Source organism: Drepanopeziza brunnea (assembly GCF_022702325.1).
Source record: "Drepanopeziza brunnea f. sp. 'multigermtubi' strain 214-2 chromosome Unknown ctg4, whole genome shotgun sequence".
NCBI lineage: Eukaryota > Fungi > Ascomycota > Leotiomycetes > Helotiales > Drepanopezizaceae > Drepanopeziza > Drepanopeziza brunnea.
Genome location: NW_027094067.1, coordinates 1,719,943 through 1,738,705, shown reverse-complemented (window position 1 = coordinate 1,738,705; position 18,763 = coordinate 1,719,943). Strand labels below are relative to the sequence as shown.

Sequence of the window (18,763 nt, the reverse complement as noted above, 5' to 3'; positions counted from 1 at the left end):
ACTCTTTTAGGGTTACCTAGCTACGATGGCTTGGAAAAAAATTTCGTTTTTCATTTATCGATATTTCTTAACATTCGAGCACATGCAATCCCGTCTTTTTCTTATTTTCTTTTACTATACTCTCTTAAACTTACTACGTACGTTGGATGTGGAAGGAGCTGATAAGCTGTATCCTAGCATCTCGAGAGGCGTGCTCAATATTACGAGCTGTAAAAGGTTTGCGCGCGAAATTGTAAAAAAGGATTCGTACTACGTATAAACGGTATAATAATATACTCGGCTTCAAAGCTTCGAATAGCATTTATAATAGCATATCATTAATTACATATCAGGGTACGAAAACGGCCGGCTTTTGTTAAGGTACGTAAGTCAATTTCAAGTTGAAAAATATTTGTTTTGAAAGGTTATGGTTTCCTCGCAATCTAGTATTAGTAGTACTTATAAGAAAAGATCGGTGCGGGATGCAATTGTTTCGCCTACTTAGGAAAGGGCCCTAGAAGTTGAGACGCCAAGTCCCACTATTATCTGATGAGGTTGACGATGCCGATGGGTCGCACGGAGATTCTTGGATGCTCTTGATCCACAGCATGGGATTGTTGCCACGGTACAGGCCTAAGTATTACCCCTCGAGGGTGCCTCAAAAGTCTAGTTTCCACTTTAAAACCCCTGGTTATCCTACCCTCAAGGGGTAATACTTACGCCTGGGACGTAGCAAGTACTGGTAGTACTTAGCGGGAAAGTGGCCTGACTGGACTTAGTAGTACGTAGTAGTAGTAGTAGTAGTAGTAGTAGTAGTAGTAGTAGGTACTACTAATTATCGTGGTTTCTCGAACCCTGTACCCTCCAACCCCTACCCCCAAGCTTCTCAGCCACAGCTACAGACACAGCCACAGCGGCCTTGACCTGGCAAACAAATCCGACCACGCCTACATACTATTACCTGCACTTGCAATGCAGCACGCAAAATAACAACGCCCCCCCCCCCAAAACAAGCTCTCATCAAAACCTCACCCATCCATCGTTGAAGCTCGATTTTCGAAAAAAAAAATTGATTTTCGAAAATCGCTATCTGCCCGCATCCAGCCAGGTCCTGGAAGAAATCCCCCCCCCCCCCCCAGCGATTCCTGAAACGAGAGGTGATGTGAGCTCAGGTCGCCCTCAAAAATGCGCGATGTCGACTCAGGCCTCTCCGAAGCCTGTGATCTTCTTAAATCCAGACGACTTTGAGGTCGAGAGAATTTTTCCCATTAGAAATCTCGTGGGCGACGCGGAGACTAACCAAAACCCACGGACGGAACGGGCGCGGGAACGGCAGCAGGAGGAGGAGGTGGTGCTAGGAGGTATACCCGACAGTAGTGCTAGTTTTGGAGAGCTACCGACGACTAGAGTTGCGGATCCTCAGGCTACTGGTGAACGAGAGACGAGCCATGCCGACCGCGGAAAATGCCAGGATCTGGAAGATGGGATATCCCCGCCGTACATGCCCCCTCCGTAAGTCAATATTCACATTTCTTGGAGTGTTGAATTATGCTTACTCCGAGATCTCTAGGTGGCTCCCAGTACCGCCCGAGCATGCGATTCGAAGGCTGTCTCCCGATCTTCGCGATGCAGATATTCCAAGTTCGAGTGCTTGTAGTGAAGGCAGTCAAAGAAGGAGGACAGAAAGGACGCAGCTAGTCCCTGCGACAACGGGGCCACCAGGCGTCTTCCCAGGCGTCATATCAGAACCCTCCCAACAGAAATTTTACCGATGTGAAGACGAACCGATCCATATACCGGGGGCCATCCAACAGTACGGAGTTCTGCTTGCGTTAAGATATGCCGAAGATGGAAGCCTCGAGGTGCGGATCGCTAGCGAGAACTCGAGGCTTGTCCTTCAGCATAGCCCAGAACAGCTGTTTGCGTTAAAGTCCTTCCTCGATATCCTCGACCCCGAAAGTCGTGAAGACATGGTTGCGCGGATCGATCATGCTCTTTCGGAGGTTGCAGTCGCCAAAGGGAACGAAGACACCCACTTGGACATCTTCTCTGTGCATGTACTCATGCCAGACGGGACGCCAAAGGAACTGTGGTGCGCCCTCCACATCTCCAAAGGAACCACTGATCTAGTCATACTGGAGTTTGAGGAGTACCATGATGTCTTCTGCCTCGCGGATCAGTACTCAGAGAAGAACCTACCCACGGAGCCTACCCAGACGGTCGACATCGATTTCCTCCCGGAAGAGAGGTTGAAGAGCACAAGAAGCGAAAGTGTGCCGTTGAGGGTGTTGAAGATCGCACGGCAGAAGAAGCACTCGGGCGTTTCCTCGATGAGCTTGTTCAATGCTATGATTCAGGCGCAGCAACAGCTGACGGAAACCAAGTCTGTCCAGCAGGCTCTGGATATTGTGGTCGGGATCATATCTGAGCTTACAGGCTTCCACCGTGTCATGTTTTACCGCTTCGACACACAGAAGAACGGATGTGTGGAAGCTGAGCTCGTCAACCCTAAAGCTAGTCTGGATCTTTATCGAGGCCTTCACTTTCCCGCGTCCGATATCCCGGAGCAAGCTCGTGCGCTCTATAAGATCAATAGGATCCGTATTCTGTATGACCGAGATGCAGAGACAGCCCGACTGGTATTTACCCTCCTCTTCTGTGCCACGAACGGTTCGAGGGACCATGTGCTAAGTAATTTGTTAGATCTGCCGTGACAAAGCTGCCTTTGCCACTCGTAAGTCTCTGGCCCCTTCTTTCCAATGTTTCCATTAGGAAACAAATGTACATCGAAACCCATTTTCTTCAGACTTCCGGAATACTCTGAGAGGAAGCTTGCTAACTGGCTCACAGCGCTCGATCTAAGTCACTCATATCTACGAGCAATGTCACCCATACATCTGAAATATTTGGCCAACATGCGAGTTCGAAGTTCGAGTAGGTAAACCTCCATTCTTCACTCTTCCAACTTAAGATCTCGAAACCCTTGCGCACTCATTCATCTGTGGTTATCTTGTTATTTCATATTTTGTACTAATCTCTTGTCATATAGTGTCAGTATCTATAGTCATCAACGACGATCTTTGGGGCTTGGTAGCATGCCACGGCTACGGTGACCTCGGAATCAAGATCCCCCTTCCAATCCGCGAGCTCTGTCGCAATATTGGCGAATGCGCGGCCACCAACATCCAGCGTCTTCTCCTGATGCAGCGAATCGAGGCAAGAAGACCACCGGAGCGAGCACCACCCACACAACATCCGGCTGGGTTCATTGCGGCTTCTACGACGGATCTATTGCGAGTTTTCGATGCTGATTTTGGTCTGCTCAGTATACACGATGAAGCTCGGACCATTGGCAAGCTGGACCCGTATAGAGAGGCATTGGCTATACTTGCGTACTTACAGCGTCGTCGGCTCAAACATGTTACCGCTTCACAGAATATCAATGCGGACTTTCCCGATATCAAGTTTTCCCCAGGTACGAAAAGTTCTGGTCACACAAACTTCTCTTCATATCGTCACCATGCTTTGCCTTGAAAGAGCTTTCTCGGCCATGCGGAATCTAGTGGTAGCGCTGACGTTGACCAGGTATTCACGTTATATCTGGGTGTCTGGTGATTCCCCTCAACGTCTGGGGCAATGACTTTCTGGTGTTTTTCAGGAAGGGTCAACTAAAGGAGATTCGATGGGCAGGAAACCCGTACGAGAAAATCAAGAGGTCTGGAACCGAGTATCTAGAACCTCGGATGAGCTTCAAACGCTGGACTGAAACAGTTGCTGGGCTGTCGAAAGGCTGGACCGACGACCAGACGGAGACGGCTGCCGTCTTGAGCTTGCTCTACGGCAGATTCATTGAGATTTGGCGACAGAAGGATGCAGCGGGCCAGAACAACCGCATGACCAGACTGCTGATACGAAACTCCTCGCACGAAGTTCGGACGCCGCTGAATGCGATTGTCAACTACATAGAGATGGCTTTGGAGAATCCCGTCGACGAGGCGACCAGGGATATCCTGAGCAAGGCTCACAAAGCCTCCAGGTCTCTGATATATGTTATCGACGATCTACTGAATCTCACGAAAGCGGAAGATGGACCGATAAACTCTCCAGATGATTTTTTTGACCTTGGTGTAACCGTTTCAGACGTGATCACTCAATTCCGCAAGGAAGCCATGAGAAAGAACCTAACCTTGACGGTCTCGACGCATCAGGGCATACCTGACATGGTGAAAGGGGATGCATCTCGGCTTCGCCAAGTTCTATCAAACGTGGTCAGCAACGCCTTCCAGCATTCCGTCGAAGGTGGCATTAAAGTCGACATCCGCCCAATCAGGACCAAGGAGTCTAGCTCAGTGATTGGTATAACTGTACAAGATGCCGGCATTGGCATGAGTGAAGAGCAACTAGACGTAAGCCAACAAGGATATCTTGCCTGCCCAGTACTGCTGACACCATGACCCAGGAATTATTCCAGGAATTTGAGCAGGTCATCGACGAAGATAACCTCTCCGGCGCAACCACGCCTTCCAACGTCCCCGAAGACCAGTCTCTCGGGGTTGGTCTCGCGGTCGTCGCTCGGTATGTCAAGAACATGAAGGGCCAAATCCGAGTGCAGAGCGAACTAGGTAAAGGCACAATATTTGGTATCGAGCTACCATTCGACCACGCAGTAGTGGAGCCTGGGGAGCCCCCACAGACATCTCCATTCTTTGACCCCAAAGCCACGACCACGCTCAGATCAATGTCAGACACGCGCACTGCGCCTATCCTCGTACCATCCGAGGAGCAATTGCAGGAGACTACGCCGGCCGCAATGCAGAACCATGTTCTATCACCGTCACCAGGAGAAGAGGGATCAAATGTGGCATCGCCTGGAAGCCAGATGGATGGATTGTCTTCCATTCCTTTAAGTGCTGCCAGATCTAATTTCCCGTTCCCGGATATGGCTGCGCAGAGTGAGCGCCCGCGAGGAATCCTGTCAGTGCTCATTGCGGAGGATAACCCGATCAATGCTCGGCTTCTAACCCGGAGACTCGCGAAGCTGGGTCATCTTGTGGAGCATGTGAATGATGGACAAGAATGCCACGACCATTTTGCGCTGAACTCGGGGAAGGTGGATGTTATTCTGATGGATATCCAAATGCCTCTCGTCGATGGCATGGTATCGACCAAGATGATTCGCCAATATGAGAAAGAACTCGCGGAGTTGCGGTCCCTTGGTCCTAGGACACCGATCATTGCTGTCTCGGCTTCTCTGTCGGAAGAGAGACGCTCTGATTACATTGAGAGCGGGTATGTCTCCGTCTCCTCTCCTCCTTTGTGAAAGCCTTTCCGATGCTGTTGGCTGCCAAGGCCGCACGGGCCATTAATTCCGAGTCCGAGTCTCCAACTCCGATTTCCCCAATTCCCCCAGTCCAGTGTTCCCATACTTACCTACTTTTTTTTTTTCCAGTTTCGATGCCTGGATCTTGAAGCCAATCGACTTTCAACGCCTCGATTTGCTGCTCAGAGGTATAGTATACCCAGATCTGAGACGAGAAGCAACATACATACCTGGACAATGGGAGAAAGGGGGCTGGTTCACATGTTGAACCGAGTCCAGGGATGGGACGATCGAACGAGTTAACGATAATATAACGACGGGAAAGATACACGCACGATAGATCTGATATCCAGCTTGGGCGGTCCAGGCCAGACAGATACAGTGGACCGTCACGAGGTGCTTTGGGAGTGTGGGATTCGGGGAAGGTGTTTAAAATGGTGCGGGAGGGGTGTTGAACATTGTGGGATTATCTGGATGATGGGGGCAGAGTCTGGATTTCAGGGGTTCAGGGGCGATTGTGATGGGAATAATGGTTCAGAGATACCCCCTCGGTAATGCATATGGCACGGCAAGCGCTATGAATAAAAATTCAATCGTATTATGTTTCTCTTGGGACCTTTTTGTCTCTTTCCAACTTGCTTGTGCTTGTGCTTCTGCTTCTTTTCTTTTCTTTGCTGTGTGCCAGCAACCGATCTTGATAGTTTTCACTCACGTATCTCAGTGAAAGTTGGCTTCGTTGTTTGAGGGGTAGGGGGTGAGCATATTCCGAATTCAACTTTACCTCGCTTCTCCTCCTATTTATTTCACTCTGAAGTCTCGCGACGCGCCACGCTTACTTCTTTGCGTTTCCACAAGAGGTCAAGAGAAGAAGATTGATTGAAGAAGAAGAAATTTTTGAAAAAAAAAACAACCTAAAAACTAGCTAAGTCCATCCATCCCCCCCCCCCCCCCCCCCCCCCCTTCCCCCATAATCCCCCCACCAAAAAAAAAAAAAAAAAAAAAAAAAAAAACTAGCTAAGTCCATCCATCCCTTGCCATGGCGCGCATCACCTCCCAATCCGAGAAAAGATATCAATCAGTCCTGCCCGAAAGAGACGAACATTCGCGAAAGCCGGCCGGCAGACTTTTTCCCCCAACCCAACCCAACTCTCCTCTACTCTCCTCTCCTCTCGGCCTCGCAAACCGAGACGGGCTCTCTCTCCGCCGCGGTCCATTTCCATTCTCCTACCATCCATCCATCAATGAGGGTTGGGTGGGTGTGTGGGTGTAAGCAGTTTGCCAGAGAGAGGAGAATGTGACGGACATACCGGTAGCGGTAGCGGTAGCGGTAGCGGTATCGGAAGCGCCCGTTTCTGCCGATGGGCGGCTGGCTTTGCTTGCGGGCACGGTGCTCGCTGGGCGTGCGTACATAGGTACATACCGGTACATACGCGCAGCTCTTGGCGGTGGCGTCGGGGGTGCCTTTGGGGTCTGGTTTGGGTGTTATACGTAGTAGGTAGGTATGTGAGGTTTGATGTGGGGTAGCTGTAGCTGTAGCTGTGGAGTATACGTAGGTGGTAGTACTACTAAGTACTACGTAGGTCGCGGCGTGCCCTGCCCCGCTTTAAAAGCCTTATCACGGAATTCCCGGCTTGGAAATCAAATCCTCTCGTGGGGATTTGGTCGTCGAGAGGAAGGACGGTTGGGAGGAGAAAGAAGCCTGCGCTTCGTACGTAGTGGCGATGTTGATCGCGGGAATCATCAAGGGCCGGATCACTCCCTTCCTCTCTGATGATGATGATGGTGATGGTGATGATGGGGTTTAGATGCCATGTGACCTACCTACTACAGTACGTAAGGTACCGTACGTACCGTACGTGCCTGACCACGGCTTTGAGCTTCGGATGTCGCGCGTCGGAGACTTTTCGACCGTGCAGGCGGGCCGTACCGTAAGCTGTGCTAATACTTAAGGAGCAGTGAGTTTAATCTCAATGCGGTTGCCAGATCAGACGCTGAGAAGCCGTGCACGGTAGGGGTAAGTAACATTTGACAGGCCCGTGGAGCACTGGAGCGCGAGAACGGCTGAGTCAGCCTCGCGGAATTCCAACCGCACTACCTAGAAATCTGGGTTCCTTGCATGCACTTGGTGTCGGGTCAGGAAGGAGACATCGATGTAGGTACGGTAGGTAAGGTAAGTAGTTCTTAGTTCCTGGCCAGTCAGTCGGCCCCTCTCTCTCTCTCTCTCTCTCTCACCACGGCCCCCCGCCCCTTGTTCGCATACCGGTACTGTCCCGCTCCAGCGCCGCTACTTCGGCGCATCAACAACGGTGCGAGGCTGTACGGAAAGCGCGCCGGCGACGATCACGCCCGTGCAATCGTGGGTGTCCTCTCCGATCAACCCGACGATATCTTTCGGCTGGCATGGTATGTATCGAACGACGAGAGTGAGCGCCGGTGAGGTCGGCGCCCGGCGGGGTGTCGGATCTGAGATGGAAATCGAAGACGTCGAGGCACTGTGAATGAGACTTGCTGGGTCCCACCTCGGAGCCTACTGCCTTTGGAGTGAGGTTAATCACCAAAGAGCTGTACTACAACTCTAGACAGAAGTGGTAGAGAGAAAAGAGAAAGGAGCTCTCTGCTTGGTATCGCGATTGGGGCCTCGCGTAGACCAACAAAGCACCGCCGGAACTTGAACTCTTCCAAAAGTCCCTGCACCGACTCCTTGCTATACGCATACGATACGGAGACTTCTCTTGGTCCTACCGCAAGTACCGTTACGAGGACGCTAAAACCACTTGCTCTTGCCGCAAGCACAAGACCCCGCTACATATCGTCTTTTGCAAAAGGGCTCAACGTTTATTCAACCGATGGCCCAAGAGCACTCACTACTCGACCGCCTTTACCGCCCTCTATACCACGAGAGGCGATTGCCTACCTGCGCCCCCTCGGAGCCTCACCAACCGACTTCCAAGCCTACCTAAAAGTCACGGAGTTCCATTTTCAAGATCCAAAATCTGCCTCCGATCCGAAGAAGATACCGACCCCTCACATCGATACTTTCCTACGGGTGCATAGACTCACTCATCTAGCGCTGCTAACTGTCCATCCCATCCTCCTCTTCCTCCCCCCCCTCAACACATTTCCCTTTCCTCTATCAGACGAGCCTACGCGCCCTCTCACGAACAAAGCTCCCATCGCATACGGTCGCTTGCTCGCTTGCGCCATCGGACAAGGACTCCGGTCTGAACCCTACTGCAACCACGGACTCACTCACTCACTCACTAGCTTGCCTGCAGGATCTATCTATTCCCTCCGCACGGTTTGAATAGGGCATCTGAGAGGAATATAGCGGTATGAATCCGTGAGAGTTGGTGGGTGGGTGGGGGTTTGTCGAGCTGGGAAGGAAAGGAAGGAAGGAAAGGAAGGGAGGGATGGGATGGAGATATTCGATCCTTCCTGTGTGGCGTGGCGTTTGGGGAGTAGGTAGGTAGGTGGATGGATGGATGGATGCAAGCCCGATCGATACCTAGGGAGAAAGAAGGAGCGAGGTTTTTTTTTTTTTTTTTTTTTTTTTTTTTTTGGTTGGTTGGTTGGTTGGTTGGTTGATTGATTGATTGCATCAGCTACCTACCTTACCCTACCTTACCCTCACCTACCCTCCCCTACCCTCCCCTCCCCTCCCTTCCTCACAAAGCTGCTTGGTTCACGCAAACAGAACACATACGGTACAGCAGGTACAGCACGTACATACACAGCAGCCTACACTACACTCCACTACACTCCACTCCACTACACCCACAACAAGCACATCTCGTAACGACCGACCACCTTCCTCACCTTCCGTTCCCGTCCTAGCCAAGCCAAGCCTCGCACCTCCTACTCACGAGTGAGCCCTGTCTCCCGTATTCTAGAGATGTTGGTTCCTCTTTCCTCTTTCCTCTTTTCTCTTCCTTTCTTTCCTTTTCTCTTCTTCTTCTTCTTCTTCTTTTTTTTCTTTTCTTTTTCTTTTTCTTCTTCTTCTTCTTCTTCTGCGTCTGGGTTTGGGTTTATTCCTCGGTGGGGGGGGAAGAAGGGAGGGGGAAAGAAAAGAACCACCTAAAACTCACTTTCATTATCCATCTCTCTATCCATTTACTGAGTCAATAATCAACTGTTCTATTGACAGTTTTTGTCGTGCGGGTATATAGGTTTACAAGACTAGTAGTTACTGCACTGTGCATGCATCGTCCGCTACGCTACTAGCTAGCTAGCTAGCTACAGCCGTCTGTCTGTCTGTCTGTCTGTCTGTCTGTACATACCTGCTTGACTCTCCCTTTGTGGTTTCCCCTCGACGCGAGAGATTTCCTCTCGTTGTGATCCATCCTATCTGTAAGGGAAGGGCCGCACACACGACAGTAGCGTAGCTCTGCTCTCGCTACAGCAACTAGGGATTTGCTTTCTGGGGCCTTCTTGTAGGTAAGGTACCTAGGTACCTAGGTATGTATGTATGTAACTCCGTAGCTTGCTTGGCTTGGCACGTCGCCGTACCCCCCGTGGGAGGTCCTAGGGCTACCTGCCTGACGTAGATAAAAACAACCACAACCACAACAACAACAACAACAACTGCAATGTGCATTGCGGGTCTGCTTTTGCATATCAGTTTTCTTGGGACCAGTTTATAAGTTTCAAAGCCTATTCATTTCAAGTTACGATGGCTGTAATACGAAACAGAATAGAACAAAGTTCAATATAACGGAACCGATTCGATCCAGTCCAGTCCAGTCCGACCCAGCCCAGCCCAGCCCAGCCCAGCTCAGCCTACACGTCCATCACCAAACTCCTCTTGTTCACCGTCTTCTTCTTCTTCTTCTTCACCTCACACTACCTAGACAATTAAGGAAGGTTCTAGCCCGGGAATCCATTCGCATTCGCACTTTCCCGATGTGGCATTGAACACGGGGTGTTGTTCTGAGATGCAGAAGACGTCTCTACATCCAGGAAGCGGGCCTGGTTTGATCGTAGGCTTGGGCTTGGGTTTGGAGGTGATTGGTGAACGCGCTGTCGGTCTTGGAGGCAGGGTTGGAGTCGTAGACATGGCGGTGGCGCTGCGCGCCGTCACGGCCATCGGATCCGGGGATGGTTCCAGACCCGGGATCCACTGGCAGCTACAGCTGTTGGTGGCCGAGTCCCACACCGGCTGCTTTTCCGCGATGCAGATGAGATCAGGGCAGTCGGTGTCGCAGCTGCACTTGTCGGTTTCCGGGTGGTACACCACGTGGGTGCCTTGCACGCACTTGAACAGCGGACACGTCGCGGGAATCGGGTTCGTGATCTTGCACGCGCACACCTTCGTCTTGGGATCTTGCACTTTCGTGCTGCCCGCGGCGCAGAAGATGATGTTCGGACAGACGAGAGCGTTGGGCTCGCACGAGCAGCTCTTCGTCTCGGGGTGGTAGACCGGGTGCGTCGTCGAAGTGCACTCGAGCGTCGGACACGTGCTTGGATCCGGCGCATCAGGCACGCAGGTACACACTTTCTTGCTGGGTAGGTAGAGGGCGTGGTAGCCGGCTCTGCAACGGATAGTCGGGCAAGTTGACGGGTCGACCTCGACGACGTCGGCACTTCTGGTGTCGATAGCTGCGGGCCCGAAGCCGGGGATCCATTCACAGCCACAGGTACCAGTTGTTTGGTCGTAGACGACTTGCATCTCGGCGATGCAGAGAATTGCTGCGCAGTCTGGTTGGAAGGGCTTTATCGGCGTTTTAACCGGCGGCTTAGGAACTGCGGATGGGTTAGCGAGATGCTTAGAAGGAAATATACATGTCAATGTAATGTGATGTGATGTGATGTGATGTGATGTGATGTGATGTGCTGGACGGGAGAGGAACTGGCCTACAATTTGATAGTGTAGATGTACCGGTAGATGGAGCAGCTGGACTCGGACCAGGGTAAGCCAGCACGGGGGCCATCAGCCCTACGGCCAGGATCGTCAAGCAGGGTAGGAGACGCATATTGTAGGTACTTGTATTGGGAGTTATGCAGGTACCAGATACTTAGAGTCAGAGTCGGGAGTCTTTTGAGTTTCGACTCAGTTCAAAGCCAAGTCGGTTCAGCAAGTATGAGAAAAATATCTCTGTCGACTCTCGAGGGGAAAGCGAGACAATTCTGTCAAACCAGGTTGATGGGAAAGAAAAGAGACAAAGCTCACACACCGACCGACCCCCTTTCTTCCCCGCCCGTCCTTCCTCTTTATAGATAAGTAGGTCGGTCGGTCGGTAGGTAAGTAGGTAAGTAGTTAGTTAGGGTAGGTAAGGGAACGCAGCGAACCCAGCTGACTACAACCATGTCGCACGGCTCCTTCACCCCGCCCAAGCTGATTGATTACCCGAGCTGATCTCGCTCCAGCAACGCCAATACGAGCAGAGCGTCATCTTCGCCAAGCGGGTGAGAGACATATGCTTAGGCATATACCATAAGTGTCTACGCCGGATCTTCCAATCTGGCAAGCTAAACAACCGATCAACCGTAAGCAATAAGTGACTAAGTCCGTCCGCCTACGTCAAACCCAACGAGGCGGGCGATAAGCCGGTCGTGGCATTCGAGTCCAAGCTTTGTCCGCTCTTGAGAGAAAGAGAAACATCAATATAAAGAGTGCATACCGGTATGTATGTATGTATCGACGAGATGTCAGTAAGATAATCGATCTATATTTAACAACTCAGCTGCTGACTGTTGTACGATAAGTACACCCATGCTTCGTACGGCACGTTGTACATTCATATGCGTGTATGTGTGTAGCGGTATGTGTGTCCATCCTTCAGCTCGGCCAAGCCGACAGGGTCTTTACTTTTTTCTTCTTTTCTTCTTTTTTCTTTTCAGCTGTCAATCAATCAGTCTTCGTGTAAGCTGACTGACTGACTGACTGACTGGCTGACTGACTGGCTGACTGACTGACGTACGGATATATATATATATATACTCCGCATGTATCACCAAACCGTCGATCATCTGACCAGATAAACAGCTGACACCCATAATAACGGCCGACCCAGCCAACTCGCGAACCAGCTTTCCCATCCATCACTGTACCCCTCCCCCTAAAAGAGGGATCTGCGGCTGAATCTCTCAGCGGAAGGGAAATCAAATAATCACCAACAGAATAAGATAATCCAATACAGAAGTAAAACCATCACCAACAGAACAAGATAATCCAATACAGAAGTAAAAACTATCCAACATTACCTAGTCCCTCCCCAATTTTTCTTTTCTTTTTTGAAGCCATCTCCCTACCTAACCCATCCACCCATCCACCCATCCACCCACCCATCCAATCTAATCCATCCCTCCTCCCTCCCTCTCCTACTCCAACAGCCAGCTCACTAATGCCCCAAAATCTCATATCTCTCTCTCTCTCTCTCTCTCTCTCTCTCTCCTTCTCCCAAATCCACAAACCTCAACCCACAAAATCCAAAACCCAAAATCCAAAACCCAAAACTACAAAAAAAATCATCTACTCATATCCTTTTTTTTAAGCACACACACACACACACACACACATATATATATATACAATCTTTCCAATCTTTCCAATCTTTCCAATCTTTCCAATCTTTCCAATCTTTCCAATCTTTCCAATCTTTCCAATCTTTCCAATCTTTTTTTAAAAAAACTATACAATCTAGACACGATAGAAAAAACCATCGCATTCCTCAGTTTCAATCTCAATTTCTCTCTCTCTCTCTCTCCTTCCCCCCCCCCCTCTTTTTCTCTTTCTTTTTTCTTTTAAAACTTTTTTTTGCCATATTCTTTTTTTTAAGTATATATATATATATACATACAGAGTATACGCATTTCCCCATTTTCCTTATCCAGCCATCATCCAGGCAAGCAGGCAAGCAAGCGAGCAAGCTCTTCTACGAATGAAATAAGATGATAGATGTGATAAACATGTATACATGTTTATATATATATATATATATATATATATATATATATATATACATACATATACATACAGGTAGATACCAACGACAGATTTACTTTACGAGGTAGTATGTGCGGATGGATGAATGGAATGAATGGATGAGTGGAAGGAGAGAGAGAGAGAGAGAGAGAGAGAGAGAGGCCACTTTGTCCCTTCGCTGCGAGCTAGCTGCATTCCTGAATTCCTGCAGAAGTGCAGATGAGGATTTCTGGTTTCACCTGTCGTTACTCCGGACGGAATTTTTACTGTATTTCTCCCTTCCATCTTTTCACCCGCTATGCATGCATTCCAAGAGATCGTTTGTTGTGAGACAGAAGATACACTCACTGCCCTCACCTCACACCCACTCACATCACACTCCCCCCCTCTGCTCCCTCTCCCTTTCCCCCTTCTCCCCCCTCACTCCCCTCACCCCCCTCACCCCTCTCCCCCCAGCGAAGCACAAACCCAAACACCGTCCTCCTCATCTTCTCATCGCCGCGATCCTCCACAAACATAACCTCCGCCATCATCTCCTCCAGCACCTTCTCGACCGCGAAGCCCCGCGCCCGCGCCAGGGCGAAGAAGGCCATGTCCCGCTCGAACAGCCAGGGCCGGTAGGGCGTGAAGAAGACGAGGGCCTGTGCGTCGCTGCCCCGGCGCAGCGTGCGCTCGATGGTGGCGAGGAGCTTGGCGTGCTCCGAGTGGTTGAATAGGAGGTCGGCGAGGATGAGGACGTCGAAGCCCTGCTGCAGGCTCGCGGCCTCGACTCCGGCCCCGGTTGAGGGTGCTGCTGCGGCTGCTGGTAGGTAGGCGAGCAGCGGCTGGACGTCGGCGCCCCAGCAGTAGCCCTCGGCTGCGAGACTCTGCTTGTTGCTGCAGCGGCGGCCTGGGGTGGAGTAGTAGGCGTCGATATTCTGCCGGAGGTTGGCGATGAGATCTGGGTCTGGGTAGTCGGTCACGAGGACCTTTTTGGCGCCGATTTCTGCGCACACGAGGCTGGGGAGGCCCGCACCCGCCCCGAGTTCGAGGATGGTTTTGTTGGCGATGAGAGAGGGGTTCTTCTCGAGGTAGGTGGAGATGAGGCGGCCTGCGTTCCAGAGGCTAGTTGGGTATTAGTGAGAGGTGGGAGAGTCAGAGGGGCAGATATTTGCAGTCCTGTGAGGGAGGAGAAGTGGGAAAGCATATCGAGGAGGGTTTCAACGTACTGGTGGCCCCAGAGGGGGTTGTGGCCGACTAGAGAGACGGTCAGGGTGCGTCCGGAGAGGAGGGTGTGAGACTCTGTTGTGGCTTTAGGGGAGGGTGGGTACTGGGGAATATCAGTGCGAGGTTGGGTAGAGTCATTTGCTGAAAATTATATAAGATGGAAGCGAGTGAACGAGAGCGCGTTCCACAAACAGGACATCTATCGCTTGAAGAACGTGCGGGTCGGACGTACATAATCAGGCGGCTCTGTAAAAAGGTCGAGACCGCCGTCAAGGTCGTCATCCTCGGTCGCCATAGCAGCGACAGTATCTCGCTAGCTGAGAAGCGAGTAAACAGACCCCCGGATAGGGGGAGCCGATCACGTGGGTTCTGGGTTTCAGGCGTCTGTTTGCTCTGAGAGTGGATGTGGCCGTACGTAAGATTTTTTTTACTTTGTCAGCGAGCTGGTGACCGGGCGCGCGGAGATACGGCTCGGTGCGGTGCGTCGGTGCCGAGAAAGGTGGCGCGGCTTTGCGACCTGGCTAGAGAATTGCGAGGATAAGCCGGAGGGGCTTTGCTTTGCGTACGGCGTGGGGTATCGTGGGTTGGATTGTGATTGACGTTGGTCCCTGGCTCAGGGGAAGGTGAGATGAAACTTGGTAGGATCTTTCTTGAGAATTCGGTCTGGTCGATCGTGTTGACCTGAGCGAGGTGAGCGGATGTGTAGGATTGACTACCTCGGCCTTTTGGGACTTTCGGGCGTGACGTTGCTCTGTTTTTTTTTCCTTGCACAAGATGTCCCTCGTGGCGTTGAGGTTTCCGACAATGCGAGACTCCCTAGTGTCGGCGTCCTTACCGAACTCGACACATTTTCCGAAAGCTACTCGAGGTACTGACGGCGGCAGATGACTCGGGATATTGGGGGGGAGGGTGAGGAAGGTGAAGTGGTGTGTGTTTTTGGAACAGGTTCTGTTGTTGTCTTCTCTTGGAGAATAATCATAATCATGATAATCAAAATAATAACACAACAACAACAATAACAACAACAGTAAAATGAATAACACAGTCATGCTTTCTCCTCCTTCCAATCCCTCCACCCTCGTGGCCCGTGACCATCACCCCGCTATCCAGCGATTAGATAAGAGCCTCTGTGACACGTGCCTCAAGGGGACCCCACTGTCGTGCCGTAAGTCATAAAAGGCCTGGCCGGACCTCTGGCAGCACCATCTTAATGATTTGAAATATATATATACGGTAGGTATGTACATGTATTATGTATTATGTATGATGTATATATATATGAATAATATGTGCATACGCATATATGTAGATGCGATCAGCAGCACCTCCATATCTGCTCTCCCAACACGGTTGTCATCTGAGATTTCCACACCGAGAAGGGCCCATCATGGTATCCAGCGTAAGTATTTGTTATGGTTGTTGCCCTTCTTGCGAGCCCGTCTCAAGGTAGCAGGTACCTCCGTCCAACTATATACTGCCCCCCTCCCCCTTGACTCGCTAAATGGTGGGGCGTGGACCCGGAGGGCGGTGAACCAACGAAAACCTGCTCATGATCGCCCCTCCACCTCAAAACCCTTCAAACATAGTTCCGCCCACGTCCATTCTACCTTCACGCCATGAACCCCAAGGAGATTGAATAAAGAAGCAGTATTTTCCGTCTCCACCGCACAACCCGCCCGGAACTGGACTTATGTAAGTCTAGTTTCGCGAAATACACTGAACATTCATCTATCTCTATCTCCTCTCCTTTCTTCTGTCTTGACTCTTAACACTCTCTTCGCTCCTCCTATCTGGCTGATACTGACTCCCCCCTCGTGTTGGGTACTTAAATCAGCTCAAACCCGCTCTCTGTGCTTTGTCCTACCTCGCCTCTCTCCAGACACGCCCCCAATACGCCCCCCCTTTCTAACAACCCCCCCCCCCCAACCAGACATTCCTCTTGTCCTCCTATGGCTGATCTTTGCTCCGTGGACCCAACGAAAATCCTATCCGATACCGTTCCCCTTGTCTGCCCGCTGGTCAGCTGCTGAGCAGCCTTACCAGACCCAGAACGTCGTTTGTGGAACCTTCAAAGTCAGACCCAAACCCTGATTGTACGGATCCGAGTACAGCCTCACCTGTCTGTCCCGACTCTCGAGGGCCAGCCAGCCAGCTCATGCAGGCGGGCAGGCTCAGCCGGAAAAGCATATACCAAGACTCCGACAGAAAGGACCCTTCTCTCAAAAGTGTCGACCTCTGGCAGCGTGTTGTGTTGTCAGCAGCACCTTACAGATCAATCATAAAACTGTTCAGCGGCACCCGGCCGAACGTCAGAAGATGCCCTTGATCAATGGAATGAAGATGGCCTGGTACGTCCTGGCGGCCCCCTCTTTTGTTGGACCATGGCACGGCTGCGCGCGTATATCTGCGCCGGTGCTCCTACTCACCGAGGACACCGTGGACCCTCTCTCTCTCTCTCCCCTCTCTTTCTCTTTCTCTGCCTCACTCCCCATTTTCACTTGGGCATTTACTGACGAGGTATAACACCCCAGTGAGCCATGTATCCGAGGCCACCGATCCACGAAATGTAATCACGCCAGCGAGAGATTGATGGTTCCTGTCAGGAAGCCGGGAAGACCTTTGAGCGCGTGCCCACATCCTCGAGACCAACCATGCGGCTGTGGTAGTGTGACGGCCGCGATTCCTAGAAAGCAGACTTGTCATTGCGGCAGTGATGCAACTTCGCAGGACGGAAGATCTACGCCTGCACGACTCACGGACTCGACCGGAGCAGAACTGTCATCTCCAACCAGGTACACTTTCAAAGTTGGCAAACCAAAGTCCGCATCTGGCCGGAAACAGTCTTTCGATCTTGCCAATTTGGAACGGATGGATGTGAACCAAGTCAATATTCAACAATATGAGCGACCCCAAGTACCGGTCCATTTCCAAAATGGCTATACCATGGCGGCTCCGGCTCCGCAGATGTACGGGTACGTGCAGCAGTATGCGCAAATGCAACCTCAATTCATGCTTCCGCTACAACCTCCTACACATTCGATGCAACATAATGGAGCCAACGGCTTCGCCAATGGAGGGGTTCCCAATAGCTGTCTGGACCAGGTCGTGGAAAGTCCTCTAGCCACGCAAACATCGTTCAGCAGTGGTGATTCGGGCAAGTTTGTTGATGGGAATGTAACCGGAAAGGAACCCCCCTTCGAGAATGGTAGCATACCCAAGGCACAAAACGGGAAGTCGTGCTGTGCCCCAAAGCAGAACAGCCATAGCCACACATCAAGTTCCAGCTCGAACTCGGAAGTCTCGGAGCCACCAGCAGCAAGTTGTTGTTCCTCGGCGCTGTCAAAGACAGACTCCATGACCTCTACCCAATCCACCCCTCATATGGCGCCCCATCAGATGCCATCACAAGGTGGGATGCATTTCAGCCCGGTTATGTACCCGCAGTTCGCCCCTCAGCCAACTATTTTTACATACCCAGCTACCTATGGGTCCTTCCAAAACCCACTTCAGCCAGCCTCCTGGCGACAAAGTATTCGCACAAACAACTACTCGCAATCCCCAATCCCTGCTGGACAACAACCGCATGATATACAGCTCGCCCCCGACAGCCTCGATACCATCCACTCGTGTTGCTGCGGCGAGAGCTGTCAATGTGTAGGCTGTGCGGCTCACCCGTATAATGACGCTACTCAAAACTACGTTCGTTCAGCCTACAACACACAGCAAATCGGCGCCAGTGAATCTTACACAAATAGACACGCACTAGACGGCAACGGAGCTGCCACAACTCAGCCCCAGTCCGCGGACACAGTACCCTCACCGACCGCCCACACGCCCTCCAGTACGACCTCAGGAAACTGCGAAGAGCAAAGCCTTTCAGCCGCCGACTTTTTCTTCGTCAACTACCCCTTCTCGGGAGACGGCTGTGGTGGAGACACGAAAAGCTGTCCGTGTGGCGATGATTGCGAATGTCTGGGGTGCAGCATACATCGCGACCCTATGCCATGCGCAGGGGATGAAGGTGGATGCCCCTGTGGAGATGACTGTCAGTGTATAGGATGTGAGATACACAAGAAGGTCGGTTTTAGCGCGGCATTGGACGGTATAGCCGAGACCGTGGCGGATGGTGCAGTTGATGGCCCGGTAAAAGGTAGCTGCTGCGGAGGCTCGTCTGGCTGAATTTTGGAGGCTATTTGCATGGCATTTCTTGGGCGTTTGAGGTTGTTGCGAACCTATGGGATGGCATGACCTGTCTGCATCCTGGGTTGGACGACGGGTGCATCTATGGTGCATCTATGGGACGAAGGACTAGAATTGGGCTTGGCGTCTGTGCTTCA

The 18,763-nt window shown here is 51.4% G+C and overlaps 4 protein-coding genes across 4 annotated transcripts; 2 read left to right on the top strand and 2 right to left on the bottom strand.

Moving 5' to 3' along the window:
• Positions 1–1,171: 1,171 nt before the first annotated feature.
• L3040_003282 (uncharacterized protein) lies at positions 1,172–5,567 on the top strand (the record flags this gene model as incomplete). Its single annotated transcript, XM_007293697.2, has 8 exons — positions 1,172–1,491; positions 1,550–2,618; positions 2,683–2,713; positions 2,830–2,913; positions 3,029–3,454; positions 3,565–4,385; positions 4,439–5,268; positions 5,429–5,567. The coding sequence occupies 8 exons, from the start codon at positions 1,172–1,174 to the stop codon at positions 5,565–5,567; spliced, it is 3,720 nt and encodes a 1,239-aa protein (XP_007293759.2).
• A 4,575-nt stretch (positions 5,568–10,142) lies between these two features.
• On the bottom strand, positions 10,143–11,268 carry L3040_003281 (uncharacterized protein; the record flags this gene model as incomplete). Its single annotated transcript, XM_007293699.1, has 2 exons — positions 10,143–11,038; positions 11,154–11,268. 2 exons carry the CDS (start codon positions 11,266–11,268, stop codon positions 10,143–10,145), a joined length of 1,011 nt encoding a protein of 336 aa, XP_007293761.1.
• Positions 11,269–13,588: 2,320 nt separating this feature from the next.
• L3040_003280 (uncharacterized protein) lies at positions 13,589–14,721 on the bottom strand (the record flags this gene model as incomplete). Its single annotated transcript, XM_007293700.2, has 3 exons — positions 13,589–14,324; positions 14,429–14,529; positions 14,659–14,721. 3 exons carry the CDS (start codon positions 14,719–14,721, stop codon positions 13,589–13,591), a joined length of 900 nt encoding a protein of 299 aa, XP_007293762.2.
• A 2,021-nt stretch (positions 14,722–16,742) lies between these two features.
• L3040_003279 (uncharacterized protein) lies at positions 16,743–18,605 on the top strand (the record flags this gene model as incomplete). The annotated part of the gene is made up of 2 exons (XM_007293701.2): positions 16,743–16,774; positions 16,958–18,605. The coding sequence occupies 2 exons, from the start codon at positions 16,743–16,745 to the stop codon at positions 18,603–18,605; spliced, it is 1,680 nt and encodes a 559-aa protein (XP_007293763.2).
• Positions 18,606–18,763: the final 158 nt, after the last annotated feature.